This window comes from Bactrocera neohumeralis, chromosome 3, assembly GCF_024586455.1.
Source record: "Bactrocera neohumeralis isolate Rockhampton chromosome 3, APGP_CSIRO_Bneo_wtdbg2-racon-allhic-juicebox.fasta_v2, whole genome shotgun sequence".
Classification (NCBI taxonomy): Eukaryota; Metazoa; Arthropoda; class Insecta; order Diptera; family Tephritidae; genus Bactrocera; species Bactrocera neohumeralis.
This window is the reverse complement of record NC_065920.1, coordinates 45,011,754-45,025,859: the sequence shown is the minus strand read 5'-3', so window position 1 is coordinate 45,025,859 and position 14,106 is coordinate 45,011,754. Positions and strand designations below refer to the sequence as shown.

Sequence of the window (14,106 nt, the reverse complement as noted above, 5' to 3'; positions counted from 1 at the left end):
TTTCACTGCGTATTTGGTTGCAGTTCTATTCTACTATTCCAAATATTTAGCAATTGTATAATTTTTGACGAAGGATCAGTTCGAAATTGTACGCATATACTTCATCGTTTCCGTTTAAATATGCTCCGATGCTAAATTCAAAGTGCTATAGGGAGAGCTGCGGCCTCCGACGCGCTATTTATAGGTACGCTCCCACCACCTCGGCCAGCCAGTACCGCCGCAAACGACACGAACCGCAATTTTTAAATCAGTAATATCTTCGAAAATATTAATTTAAATCATATGCTGTAAATAGCCATATAGATCTATGTACATATATTAAATCAACAATGTATTGAAGGTATTTAATTGGATAAGAATTAATGCTGCATTAGTTAAAAACTCTTCGTAAATTAGCCATTATATGTCATAAAAAGTAAATGACAAAAATGTTATTATGGGATATCCATGAGAGCTAGACATATGTACATATACCATCGCGGAGTTTTCTGTAGACCTTTTCAATGTGTACAATATTTAGTACATTATTTTGATAAATCTCGTAGGGTCCGGCCTGCGGTTGCAATGTAAGTGGAAAAAATGTAATTATTTAAGACATGACATTAGAAACCTCTAAAAGATTTAAGCATACAAAGGGATATAGGGTCAGACATAGCGACTTTGTTTTATACTGTGTAGTGATATGGGATTTTTTTGAACTTTTGCAATGAAATCATTATCAAAAAGGTTATAACTTTAACAATCAAATCGGGACTCCCTAGTATACATACACACATATGTTCATACATATTTGCATAATTTTTAATTTCTTTTTTTGCTTCAAAATATTTTTTAATGATACCTTTCTTTAAATTTGTACCAAACTAACAAATAATTTTTATTTTAATGTATTATAGCTTACCTATACTTACATATGTATTATTATATACGAGTCGTTATCATAAATATTATACAAACATGTTCTACTACTTATCTTTTTCTTTATTGGCGTATTGGCTTACGCGATTATAGCCGAGTTAACAGCAGCGCGACAGTCGTTTCTTCTTTTCACTACGTGGCGCCAATTGGATATTCCAATCGAAGCCAGGTCTTCCTTCACCTGGTCCTTCCAACGGAGTGGAGGTCTTCCTCTTCCTCTGCTTCCCCCGGCGGGTACTGCGGCGAATACTTTCAGAGCTGGAGTGTTTTCGTTCATTCGGACAACATGACCTAGCCAGCGTAGCCCCTGTCTTTTAATTCACTGAACTATGTCAATGTCGTCATATATCTCATACAGCTCATCATTCCATTGAATGCGATATTCGCCGTGGCCAATGCGCAAAGGACCATAAATCTTTCGCAGAACTTTTCTCTCGAAAACTCGCAACGTCGACTCATCAGTTGTTGTCATCGTCCAAGCCTCTGTACCATATAGCATGACGGGAATTATAAGTGACTTATAGAGTTTGGTTTTTGTTCTTCCATCAATCAATATCATCGGCATACGCCAGCAGCTGTACACTCTTATAAAAGATTGTACCTGCTCGATTAAGTTCTGCAGCTCGAATTATTTTCTCCAGCAGCAGATTGAAGAAGTCGCACGATAGGGAGTCGCCTTGTCTGAAACCTCGTTAGGTATCGAACGGCTCGGAGAGGTCCTTCCCGATCCTGACGGAGCTTTTGGTGTTGCTCAACGTCAGTTTACATAACCGTATTAGTTTTGCGGGTATCCCTTTGTGTGAATTGGGCAGAGCACACTTAAATTCCAATCGTTATGCATGCTTTCGTCGGACTATATTTTACAAAGAAGCTCATGCATGCTCCTTATCAGTTCTTCGCCGCCGTGTTTGAATAGTTTGGCCGGCAATCCATTGGGCCCCGCTGTTTTGTTGTTCTTCAGACGGGTGATTGCTATTCGAACTTCTTCATGGTCGGGCAATGGAATGTCTGTTCCATCGTCATAGATTGGGGAATCGGGTTCGCCTTCTCCTGGCGTTGTACTTTCACTGCTATTCAACAGGCTGGAGAAGTGTTCCCTCCATAATTTTAATATGCTTTGGACATCGATCGCTAGATCACCTTTGGGGGTTCTACGAGAGTATGCTCCGGTCTTGAAACCTTCTGTAAGCCGCCGCATCTTTTCGTAGAATTTTCGAGGATTACCCTTGTCGGCCAGCTTGTCAAGCTCTCATACTCACGCTTTTCGGCCTCTTTCTTTTTCTGTCTGCAAATACGTCTCGCTTCCCTCTTCAACTCTCGGTATCTATCCCATCCCGCACGTGTTGTGGTCGATCGTAACGTTCCGAGGTAGACAGTATGTTTTCTCTCCGCTGCGACACGGCACTCCTCGTCGTACCCGCTGTTCTTTTCCATTTTCCGAAAACCAATGGTTTCGGTTGCAGCTGTATGTAAGGAGTTTGAATTTCCGTCCCACAGTTCCCTTATACCGAGGGCAAGCCGAGTAAAAAATCGTTCGGCTGTCTGTTGTAATTGCAGCTTCTCGACGTCGAATCTTCCTTGTGTTTGTTGAGGTGCGTTTTTTGCTCCACAGAGGCGGGTGCGAATCTTGGCTGCAACAAGATAGTGGTCCGAGTCGATGTTAGGACCTCGGAGCGTACGCACCTCTAGAACACTGAAGACGTGTCTTCTGTCTATCCCAACATGATCGATCTAGAGACAACCAGGTAGCTTGATGTATTTTCTTATGCTGGAATCAGTACTACAGATATCCATATTTCGGGCCCCGGTGAAGTCGATCAGCCTCGACCCATTTAGGGATGTTTCCTGATGGAGGCTGAATTTACCGACTGTTGCGTTAAAGATACCTTCTTTGCTCACCCTGGCGTTAAAGTCGCCAAGCACGATTTTGACATCGTAGGCAGCTCTCATAGGTGCGCTCCAAGCGCTCATAGAAGGCATCTTTAGTCACATATGTAGTCCTTCTCCTCCGTCGGGGTGTGGGTGCAAATCAGCGATATGTTGAAGAACCTCGCATTGATGCGGTTCTACACTTATACTTGCACAAAAATTGCTTTGCTTAATTATTTGTTATCATTATACAAACTTATGGTATATCCAATTAATAATTATGTAACTGAAATATCTGTTATATTCGTTAAAAAAAGTAATAATTTTCCAATTTCCAGCAAGCAAATTTTTACAGTCAAATTAATTGTTTTTTTTTCACTCATGTCATACAGCATCAATATTAAATAAACCATAATAAAAAGATTTTCTGAGTTGTTTAGTTTTAAAATTTTATATTTTTTTTGTTAAAGATCACAACTCGATGAATCGATTCAGTATTTCTTTTTATTTATCAGTTGTTTACATTTAAATGTTTATAGTTATAATCAATTGGAGGGAAAATATTTTCTGCAGATGAGCTGTACTATTCATAAGACTGTCGTATCATAATTGTAACGATACGAATTTATATCCAACCACCTATCGGTTAAATCACCGGTTAATTTCTTAACAACGCTACCAGAAATTTCTGTTAAAGCTTCTATGAGTTTATTAACGCCCAATGGATAACTAACCAAAACTTTTATGTACTTGTGATCGTTCATCCCTTTCTTACACAAAGGTCTTACGAATTACACGGTGTGTAAGTGTTAGTTTCCAAACTAATTCCTTCTATGGGATGGATTTAAGGTAACCGTAACTCGCTGGAATGGTATTGGCTTAATAGCAATAATTCCAAGTTAATCTTTTGAATCTCTGAACAATGCGGATGTTTTACAACAAACCAAGAAATCTTTCCATTCATGTTATTAGTTTTTACAAATGTTTAAACATTTTACGAATTGTATTCGGACTAATGTGAACGTGAATTAATAACTACTTTACTTAATTCACCACCCAATACAAACTAGCACGTTACCAAATTGATGTGTCTTTTGAAATTGTTGCCATCGGCATTCATTTTGTATACAAAGGAAAATATTTGGAACATTTATGAATAAAATAAATATATTCATATATGGGTATAAAAGAAATAAACATTAATATCTTTCACACAATTTACTTTAAAATTAATATACGAAAATAAAATGATCAGAAACTTTGTACTTTAAAACCTTCATTAAATTAAATAACATTGTTGAACCTAATAATTGAAATTTTCATAATTCGCATAGGTGTTCTTTTGGTAAATAGCTTTTAGTAATAGTAAGCGTTAAATACATGTATACCTTTTGTAAAACAAATAAATAGAATAAAATTTTTCTATAAAAAATTAACAATTTAAAGTGACATTGCAATAATGTGATATGGCAGCACTATAAATGTACAAGTTTTGCATCGACTTATATTTCTGCAAGCGGTCTTTTTTTGCAGGGACGATGTTCTGAAAATAATTTTGTGAGACTTCATGAAAAATAATTAAAGATAGAGTTGTGGAGAAAAGTATAAAATATTTCTAATTATAGCAGTGTATATCGGCAAAAATGGTAAGCAAATGTTTGTGGTTTGCGTAGGTGTTGGTTAATATTCTAACCCGTAATCGATTTTTCATTCACTTCATTTTCAATGGTTTTTATACATTTTTTTTTAACACCAGTCAAAAAAAATGTCACGATACCCCAGCGACAGAAAGGTATATGTAGGTGATTTGGGCAATAGCGCCAGGAAAAACGATTTAGAATATGCGTTTGGCGCCTATGGAACTTTACGAAGTGTTTGGATTGCTCGCAACCCGCCAGGCTTTGCCTTTGTTGAATTCGAAAGCGCCCGTGATGCGGCAGATGCTGTGCGCGGTTTAGACGGACGGACAGTTTGTGGTCGCCGTGCAAGGGTAGAATTATCTACAGGAAAGTTTGCCGGTGGTGGAAGCGGTCGAGGTGGTGATCGACGTGGTATGCGGGATCGTTCGCGTAGAAACAATTCAGATGATAACAAATGCTATGAATGTGGAGGAAGAGGTCATTATGCTAGAGAATGCCGACGTCGTGATAGTCGACGAGGCAGCCGTCGCCGGTGAGTACTTGTTTATTATACCTAATGTCTGTGTTTTTTATAAATGTTTGTGGTCATATATGTATATTTCCAAATTTAATGTATATTTCCAAATTTAAATGAATGTCCAACTAATTAACTTTTGAAGTTAAATTAATAACATGAATTAATTAAGTATTCTTTAATGAAAGGATTCAAATAAGTTTGTTTGTTGACTCTTTACTATGGTTTACTGTGATGGGCTTATATAATTTTTGGAATGTAATTAACATTTTACAGATATAATGTTAATGAGTACTAAAAACTTATCTTTCTTCAAGATTTAACTTTTGAACTCACAAATCTTTTGGAGAATCAAAATATTTTACCGAAAAGACTTAAAAATTTGGATGCATTTGTAGTGTTATGTTTGTTTCATTTCACATAAACAATAACCTTCATTGAATTAAACAAATATCTAACTTTTCATTCGGTACTTTCTTTTCTATAAACAAATATGATATATAATTATATATTCAATGTTCTTTTATTTGCCTACATATAATTTGATAAGGATTATTTGGCTGAAGCTTTCGGTTACTCAGTCACCATATAATTGTTGTTTTAAAGGTTAACTAATATCCGTTTGGGTGGTAAGGTTCAAGTTGGGCATCTAACAGGAAACGTGCTTTTTCGATGTGGTCGAGACATAGTGGTATTAGATGGTTGGGAGTTTTATATTATATTTTTGTCGGTTCTTGCGTTTCTGTTGATGCAATACAAATGTAACTATACGTTCCAGGTAGATAATTCCAAAAATTTCTTACGATTCACATAAACCACAAATGTATGACGTCTGTATGTACATATGATACTTGAAAATTCTGTCGAGATGTTACACAGCTCTACAAAAACATTTTTTTTTTGCCCTGGATATCTTAGCAAATTTTGATACTTTCAAGTGTCCAGATTACGACCTTATTCATGAAAATAATGGATGTAATCTTATTTATAAGATAATTGCATATCTAATACATTCGCAATCATTTGGATACATTTTCGGATAAATTAGATGTTATGGTGAGAAACAAAGATAGAGCTGGTCCACCAGCACCTAAAAGTGATTGAAGAAATGTATCAAGGTTTATTGATATTTTAAACTAGAATATTATAGAGGAAGAACTCATATAAGGATATAATATACATATTTTCGACATTTGTCTCTCACTTTACTTCGATGCAACCCAATTTTTCAAAACTAAACTGTTCTTTGATTTTTGTAATGTAAAATGAAAACATTGACATTGATAGTGTCAAGAATTATAAGCATAAATGTATCCAAAACCAATCGTACATCGAGGGCAATAAAATTACAAGAGACCAGTGCTATCGGTAAATAGATTTTAGAAAATATGTATATCACCCATACAGTCAAGCAAGTACCTTGTTTATTTATTTTTGTAATTAAATTTAGATAAATAACATCAATTTTTAATTTATATATTAATATTAAATAAGAAACAAGGCACTTAACTATGTGTATATGTATGAATATTTGAGGTTGTGTAAATATTCAAAGAAATGACTTCTTTCGTCATAAAACGTGCCCTTTTTATATTAGTAAACTTCAATCACACAATAGTTTAACTTTATTTAAAAATAAACTATGAGAAAAGTGTTGGTTTGTAGTTTTTTATACCTATGAACAGGGTATATTAAGTTTGTCACGAAGTTTGTAACACCCAGAAGGAAGGGCCGGAGACCCTATAAGGTACATATAGAAATGATCAGTATGTCGAGCTGAGTCGATTTAGCCATGTCCGTCTATCTGTCCGTTTATCTGTATATATGTATACGAATTTGTTCCTCAGTTTTGAAGATATCGTATCGTATATCGAAATTTTGCAAACGTCATTTTCTTTCACATTTGACAATGTGTCTTCACAGAAGTTGGCACAGATTATTTTCTAAGATAATAATGTAATATACGAAGAAATTGTTCAGATCGGTTAACTATAGCATATAGCTGCCATACAACCTGAACGATCGGAGTCAAGTTCTTGTATGGAAAACTTTCACATTTTACAAGATATATTCACGAAATTTAGTATAGATTATTTTTTAAGGCAACAATGTAATCTCCGAAGAAATTGTTCAGATCGGATTACTATAGCATATAGCTGCCATACAAACTGAATGATCGGAATCAAATGCTTGCATGGGAAACTTCCTCATTTGACGATATATCTTCACGAAATTTGTTGTGAGTTATTGTTTATAGAAATAATGTAATATTAGAATAAATTGTTCAGATCGGCTCACTATAGCATATATGTAGCTACCATTCAAACCGAACGATCGGAGTCAAGGGCTTGTATGGAAAACTTTCGCATTTGACATGGTATCTTCACGAAATTTGGCATGAATTGCCGCTTAAGGTAACAATATAATCCAAAAACATTGTTCACAACGGATTACTATAGCATATAGCTTCCATACAAACTGAACACATAGTTACTAACAGAAATGCACATGTGAAGGGTATTTAGCTTCGGTGCAACCGAAGTTAACGTTTTTTGTTGTTTTAATATCCAGAGGTTTGTTCCTCTGTTATGTGATTGTTTATAAAATTATAATGTTGGCATATAATATCCCTGAAGTAATTTCGAAGAATGGTGCCGCGTTGACAGTCCTTGGCCGGATAGTAATCGGGGGTCTACTCCTGTTATTTAGACCCGGATATCATGAGAACATTTACAACTAGAACGGTGTCCATTAATTGTGATAAATGTAGTCTACTAAGTCTACGTTGTTTTCAAAATTGAAGGTGACTAATATCAAGAAGTAAAGTAGTTTTCACCTTAATAGCTAAAATTAAGAGATGTAAACAGTTTTTAACTTTTACTATGTTCGGGTTCTTATGCATTTTTTTACAACTACAACAGTGAAAATATGAGGTATATGTATGCTATAGGAAAATAAAATAAAATCAATTATATTAACTTTCGTAGTGTTTTCTGATTTCGGAAATACGCTGTAATTACTAAAGTAATTAATAAGTTTGTGGTCAAAATAATAATATATCAATTTCGCGGTCATCTAATATATTTACTTACCGATAATTGTGAATACATAGTGCTTGTGAATCGTGAATGACTTACGAAAAAGTCGCTAGGAGTGCTGTGATCGCAATGGCGCAAACACACGTGTTTTCCACGAGTGTCGCTTATTCTTTCATTTTGAATTTTCGTCGGTGTCGTTCGGAGTGAAATTTACTGGGGTAAAAATTGAAGAATATAAAGCGTTTTAAATTAGTGGAAACATTTTTGTTACATGGACTGATATATCGCAGTAAAAAATGTTTGTTTTATATGAAACGCCGGCGGGTTACGCAATTTTTAAGTTATTAGATGAAAAGAAACTTTCCGAAGTGGATAACCTATATCTGGAGTTTCAAACGCCTGAAAAAGCCAATAAATTGCTGAAATTGAAACATTTTGAAAAATTCAATGATACCACAGAAGCATTGGCAGCGGCCACGGCTGCAGTGGAGGGCAAAATGTCTAAACCACTTAAAAAGACATTGAAAAAATTATTCAGCGACGAAGTACAATCATCTTTATTGGTCGCAGATGCTAAATTGGGTAATGCCATCAAAGATAAATTAGCTGTGCCATGTGTCTATAATACTGGTGTGCAAGAATTAATGCGATGCATACGTCAACAGGCTGATAGTTTGCTGAGCGGCCTACCAAAACGCGAGATGACAGCTATGGCACTAGGCTTAGCGCACTCCTTGTCTCGCTATAAATTGAAGTTTTCACCTGATAAAATCGACACAATGATTGTGCAAGCTCAATGTCTACTCGATGATTTGGATAAGGAGCTAAATAATTATATGATGCGTGCACGTGAATGGTATGGTTGGCATTTTCCAGAACTTGGAAAGCTTATTACTGACAATATTGCATTTGTGAAAACTATTAAGTTAGTAGGCACTCGCGAAAATATGGCTCATACTGACCTTTCTGACATTCTACCAGAGGAAGTAGAAGAGAAGGTAAAGGAAGCTGCTGAAATTTCTATGGGAACTGAAATCTCTGAAGAAGATATTATGAATATACAATGCCTGTGCGATGAAATTCTTTCGATTAATGAATATAGAACGCATCTATACGATTACTTGAAGACGCGCATGATGGCTATGGCACCTAATTTAACAGTGCTTGTTGGTGAAACTGTAGGAGCACGTTTAATCGCACACGCTGGATCGCTCATTAATCTGGCGAAACATCCATCTTCCACTGTACAAATTTTGGGTGCGGAAAAAGCGTTATTCCGTGCGCTGAAAACTAAAAAAGATACACCAAAATACGGTTTAATTTTCCATGCTCAACTGGTGGGACAGGCCAGTTTAAAAAACAAAGGTAAAATGTCTAGATCACTTGCTGCGAAGGCATCACTGGCCACACGCGTTGACGCTTTTGGGGAAGAGGCAAGTTGTGAACTTGGAGCGACACATAAAGTAAAACTGGAAGCTCGCCTCCGATTACTGGAAGAAGGCAACATTCGAAAATTGTCGGGAACTGGAAAAGCTAAAGCTAAATTCGAAAAATACCAAGCCAAGAGGTATTATTTATACGGCATTACATTTTGTAAAATAATTTTGGCACTTTAATGATGATATCAAAAAGGTTTCGCATGTATCTGATCACATGAAATGACGATAAACCTTGGCTGTCTGATGGTGCAACTGAATTATTTTGCAAATATGTTTTTTTTTGTTAAATGGACATCTTTTTTAATGTATGTATGGTTTTATTTTTATTTTTAGCGAGGTGTTTACTTATCAACCTGAAGCTGATAGCACATTGTCAGTCAAAAAGCGTAAGCATTCGGAATCATCCCCTGCTGAAGTCAAAGATGAATCAATAGCAGAAGCTGAACAGGTGGCTAAGGATGAAGAAGCGTCTGGGGTAGAAAAGAAAAAGAAAAAGAAGAAGAAGAATAAAAGTCAAGATCAAGAGCAAACAGAGGCTCCACCTGCAAAAAAGAAAGCTAAAACTAAGGAGCCGGACTCTGATTAGCTTTAATGGTCGTAGTGTTAATTTTAGGTTAAAAATTTAGATGTACAAAGTGTTTGTTTATAAGCATACATTAAGGCTCGTTCACAACAAATGTTTCTTTCGAAAACATTTGTATCTTAACGCTCCCTTCATACCCGTACACCTGGTATATAAGTACCTATAATAATGATATTGATGAGTAATTATAGATGTACAATAAAATGTATTTTACTTGTTTTTTTTTTTTTAAACAAAGCAGCGGTAGTTTGGTGAATTCTTTTATAGAGTAAATACTTTGTAGAATCCCGACTATTATTCTCTGATTTTAAGTTATGCGTGCATATTAATAATATTTAGAGAATTTATATTTCCCAAAAGATATTCTACCATTTTTTGAGAGCAGTAAATGAAGCTATTAGAAGTTGACCTTTAAGTTAAGGAGTAACTGAATAGTAAATTTTACTAATTGGAGCAGTAATAATAGGTTGTCAAAAAAGTCGTGCGGTATTTTCGCTAGTTGGGATTGAAAGCGCGTAGTTCTAGTTTTATTCGTCGCATCGTCATGCTATACCTTTTTGGAAATCTCATTTCACGCGCTAACATGTGTTTGATTGTCGTTTCTTTTAAGTCGTTCGTGAGTTATAGCGTCGCAAACATGGAGCAAAATAAAGAGAAAATACGGCATATTTTACAGTGCTACTACCATAAAGGCAAAAATGCATCTCAAGCCGCCAATAAAATTTGTGCAGTTTATGGACCCGATACAGTTTCCATTTCCACCGCACAACGATGGTTTCAACGTTTTCGTTCTGGTGTAGAGGTGGTCGAAGATGCGCCACGCTCCGGAAGGCCTGTCGTCGAAAATTGCGATAAAATCGCTGAATTGGTCGAAAGAGACCGGCATAGTAGCAGCCGTAGCATCAGTCAAGAACTGGGCATGAGTCATCAAAAATTCATTTCAATAACAAAAAAAAATTCAATAAAAAAAAAGAAATTCATTAAAAAAAAAAAAATTCAATAAAAAAAAAATTCAATAAAAAAAAAAAAAAATTAATAAAAAAAAATTCAATAAAAATACCGCAAGACTTTTTTGACACAGATTAAAATAACTAAACTCAGTGTGATTGCGGCTTTCACCGGGGCTGAAAAGTGTGGAATTGTAGATTTGGTAGGCCTGTTATGCAGAATCTTTTGATGAAAAAAACCCATCACAAACCTGCTTAAATGCTCTATTTCTGTTTCCGATGTTTCACCAGGATCTTTAAGAGAATGGGATCCAAGGAGTTTTAACTTTGTTTTGACATATGCGGGGCATTCGAGAAGTAATCTTACCGCGGTCGTACGGTGTCCAGTTAGAACTTCGACAACCATTAAAAAGTAGACTTACCCCGAGTTAGAAGTACCTTGCAATGCCAGTAGTTGACCAATGCAAAGGTGAGCTGGTCTGATACCCAACAGTAGTGAATCGCAAGAATCTGACGAAGATCTACCCATTTCCATTCTGCAATTAGTGGGGTTGAAGAACCTGTCTTAACAAGTTTATCAGCCTCGAGCCTAAAGATAAACTGATTGAACTAATGTTGTAGTAGTAGCGGCAAAAATATCCCTGAAATAGTAGCCTGCTAAAAATCCATGTTCGCTCAGGTTGCGTAGAATATTTGAAATATTCATTTAAAGCTTTGGACTATCGATTTATTTTTTTTTTTTTATATTTCACATTATGTATGTATATCCCTCAAAGAAAGATAAATCGATGCCATCTATTTTTATTTCCGAAAGGATTAAATCATAATACTCTAAGCGAAAGATAATTATATTCGTTATATATGGTAATTATATGTAATTACTAATGTAACTTAATAAACGGTGATATTGACATAAGTAGTTCAGCAAAACAAGAGACAGCGGCTGCGCTTTGGAGGTTTTCGATTCAGTAACCGCCGATGGAAGCAGACGAAGAAGAAGACATCCACTCCGTTGGAGAGATCAGGTGGAGAAGGAATTGGTGTCTATGCCAGTAAAGCAGAAGAAGAAGAATGTGACTTAGTCTACGTACCTTGGCCACTTCTCTATCCCTAACTGTATGGGTTAAGATAGAAATAATAAATTCATGACTGTCATATTGGCCGATAGAGTTAGATTAAAAATTCATTTTACAACTTTTTTCATTTATTTGCCTTACTATTTACGACGTTACAAAATACATACTACATGCAGTCTCGTTGCCGAGAAAGCTAAAATTTTAGACAATTTGTAACACGCCTTTTTGCGGTAATTACATGCATATGTATCAAGTTTCATAAAACAGTTAAAAAAAACGCGAAGTTAAAGGATCGCCTCAGTGTGAAATATTCGAAAATCGATTTTTTTGCTGCATCATCAATAGTATACACTGTAATAAACATTCTCTAAAATTTTGAAATTGAAATTCAAATTATTACGGTCGCTACAGCGTTTCTTGTAGAAAGGGAACAGTGTGAGGAACGAAAGAAAGAACTCTTCATAGCGCGATAGCAACTTTCCTACCTTTTTTTACGTGTAATTTCAACAATTTATTTAGCTATTATACACCCAATAAAAAACATAAGAAAAATCATCTTATATTCGCCATGAATGTATTTATTTATAAAAAACGGGACTGATTAGTTAATTTGAACATTAAAACAAATCGCTAAAATCAATAATTTTTCGGAGGGTTACACTGAGATGATCCCTTATGTAGTTCCACCATTGGAGTTTTTGTTTTTTTTTTATAGACTATTGCTTTACTGCTATTTTCGATAAATCATAATTTAATTAAAAGCAAAATTATTTTTATTTCTTATTAACTTATTTTGGGATATATTATATAATTTCAGAAGCAATTCACGGAGTCGATCTCGCAGTGCTTCTCGCAATCACAGATCACGTTCGCGAAGTGCTGCTTCGGCAAGCCGATCGCGCAGTCGGAGCCGTTCAGTTTCGGCGAATAAAAGTTCACGCAAATCACGAGATGTCGCCTACAATAGTAAGTCACGTGAGAATGGTCGCAGCACGACAGAGAATGGTAGCACATACCATCGGTATAGTGAGGATGAACGTAATGGTGGCACCGGCGGTGCCTCACCATCGCCAAAACGGCGTTACGATGACTCCGTATCACCGTCACCAAGGCGTAACATACCGACAAAACGTAATCGACGAGGCGATTCGACACCATCACGATCTAGCTCGCGCAGAGATTAGCAGACATCAGTTGTGGCAGTAACAGTAAAAACAATTAATAGGCATTGAGCAGCATACACACAAGCTCGGTCGCAGTGCATGAATATAAAGTTTTACTCCTCTCCTTCATTTCAATCAAATCGCTATTAAAATCCAAATAGTTACAAAACGAATTCCTAAAATTCGATTATTATGCAGTGTGTCGTTTTAAGTAGACGAAGAGTGTTTAAACTTTTTATGAATAACTTGTAAACTGAAAAGACTTCTGAGATTACATTAAATGGATAAATTCATTCATTTATTGTTATGGAGACATAAATTAATGTATTTACCACAAATGACCAACAATAACAAAGTCTGAAAACATCTAAAAACAGCGAAAAAACAAAAGAGTTCACACAACATACATACATACATACTACATACGTTTGTATTTTTTTATTTTAATATTTTATAAGCTACTCAATTTAAGCAGTAGATTTATTGAATAGGTTAAACTAAATTTAAGCTCATTTCGATTGAATGCACATTAGAGCCGAAACGAACGCTACCACTGTTTACTACAAACATACAAACATGTTATGCGCCAAATATTTCATAATTGCATTTTGTACAAAAATTGATTTGTCATAATTTCGCCTAAAATCTTCAATAAAAGCTGCACAAATTGGTTGCTAAAAAGTGCAAGAGTACAATTTACAAACCACGAGTTTTTTGTTTAAATCCTTTATACGATATTGGTAAATTATTGAGAAAGTATCTAAATTTCGGTTCAATAAAGTATGAGCATTATTTAGCCAACACTAAATTGCATAACTGGCTAATCTACACTGTTGCGTCGACAGCTAATTTCCGCTAAAACAAAAAAGTCAGTAAAAGGAAAGCTAAAAAATAAATAACAATTAAGTCAAGGTAAATA

General features: G+C 35.4%; 2 protein-coding genes and 1 non-coding gene across 3 annotated transcripts; all 3 read left to right on the top strand.

Moving 5' to 3' along the window:
* Positions 1-4,267: 4,267 nt before the first annotated feature.
* On the top strand, positions 4,268-13,890 carry LOC126752671 (serine/arginine-rich splicing factor 3). The gene is made up of 3 exons (XM_050463640.1): positions 4,268-4,433; positions 4,544-4,959; positions 12,842-13,890. Exons 1-3 carry the CDS (start codon positions 4,431-4,433, stop codon positions 13,206-13,208), a joined length of 786 nt encoding a protein of 261 aa, XP_050319597.1. The 5' UTR covers positions 4,268-4,430; the 3' UTR covers positions 13,209-13,890.
* Positions 8,133-10,209, top strand: LOC126752595 (nucleolar protein 58). Its single transcript, XM_050463524.1, has 2 exons — positions 8,133-9,546; positions 9,752-10,209. Exons 1-2 carry the CDS (start codon positions 8,276-8,278, stop codon positions 10,002-10,004), a joined length of 1,524 nt encoding a protein of 507 aa, XP_050319481.1. The 5' UTR covers positions 8,133-8,275; the 3' UTR covers positions 10,005-10,209.
* LOC126754305 (small nucleolar RNA SNORD53/SNORD92) lies at positions 9,590-9,666 on the top strand. Its single transcript, XR_007666285.1, has one exon. It is a non-coding gene; the product is annotated as a small nucleolar RNA SNORD53/SNORD92 (small nucleolar RNA).
* Positions 13,891-14,106: the final 216 nt, after the last annotated feature.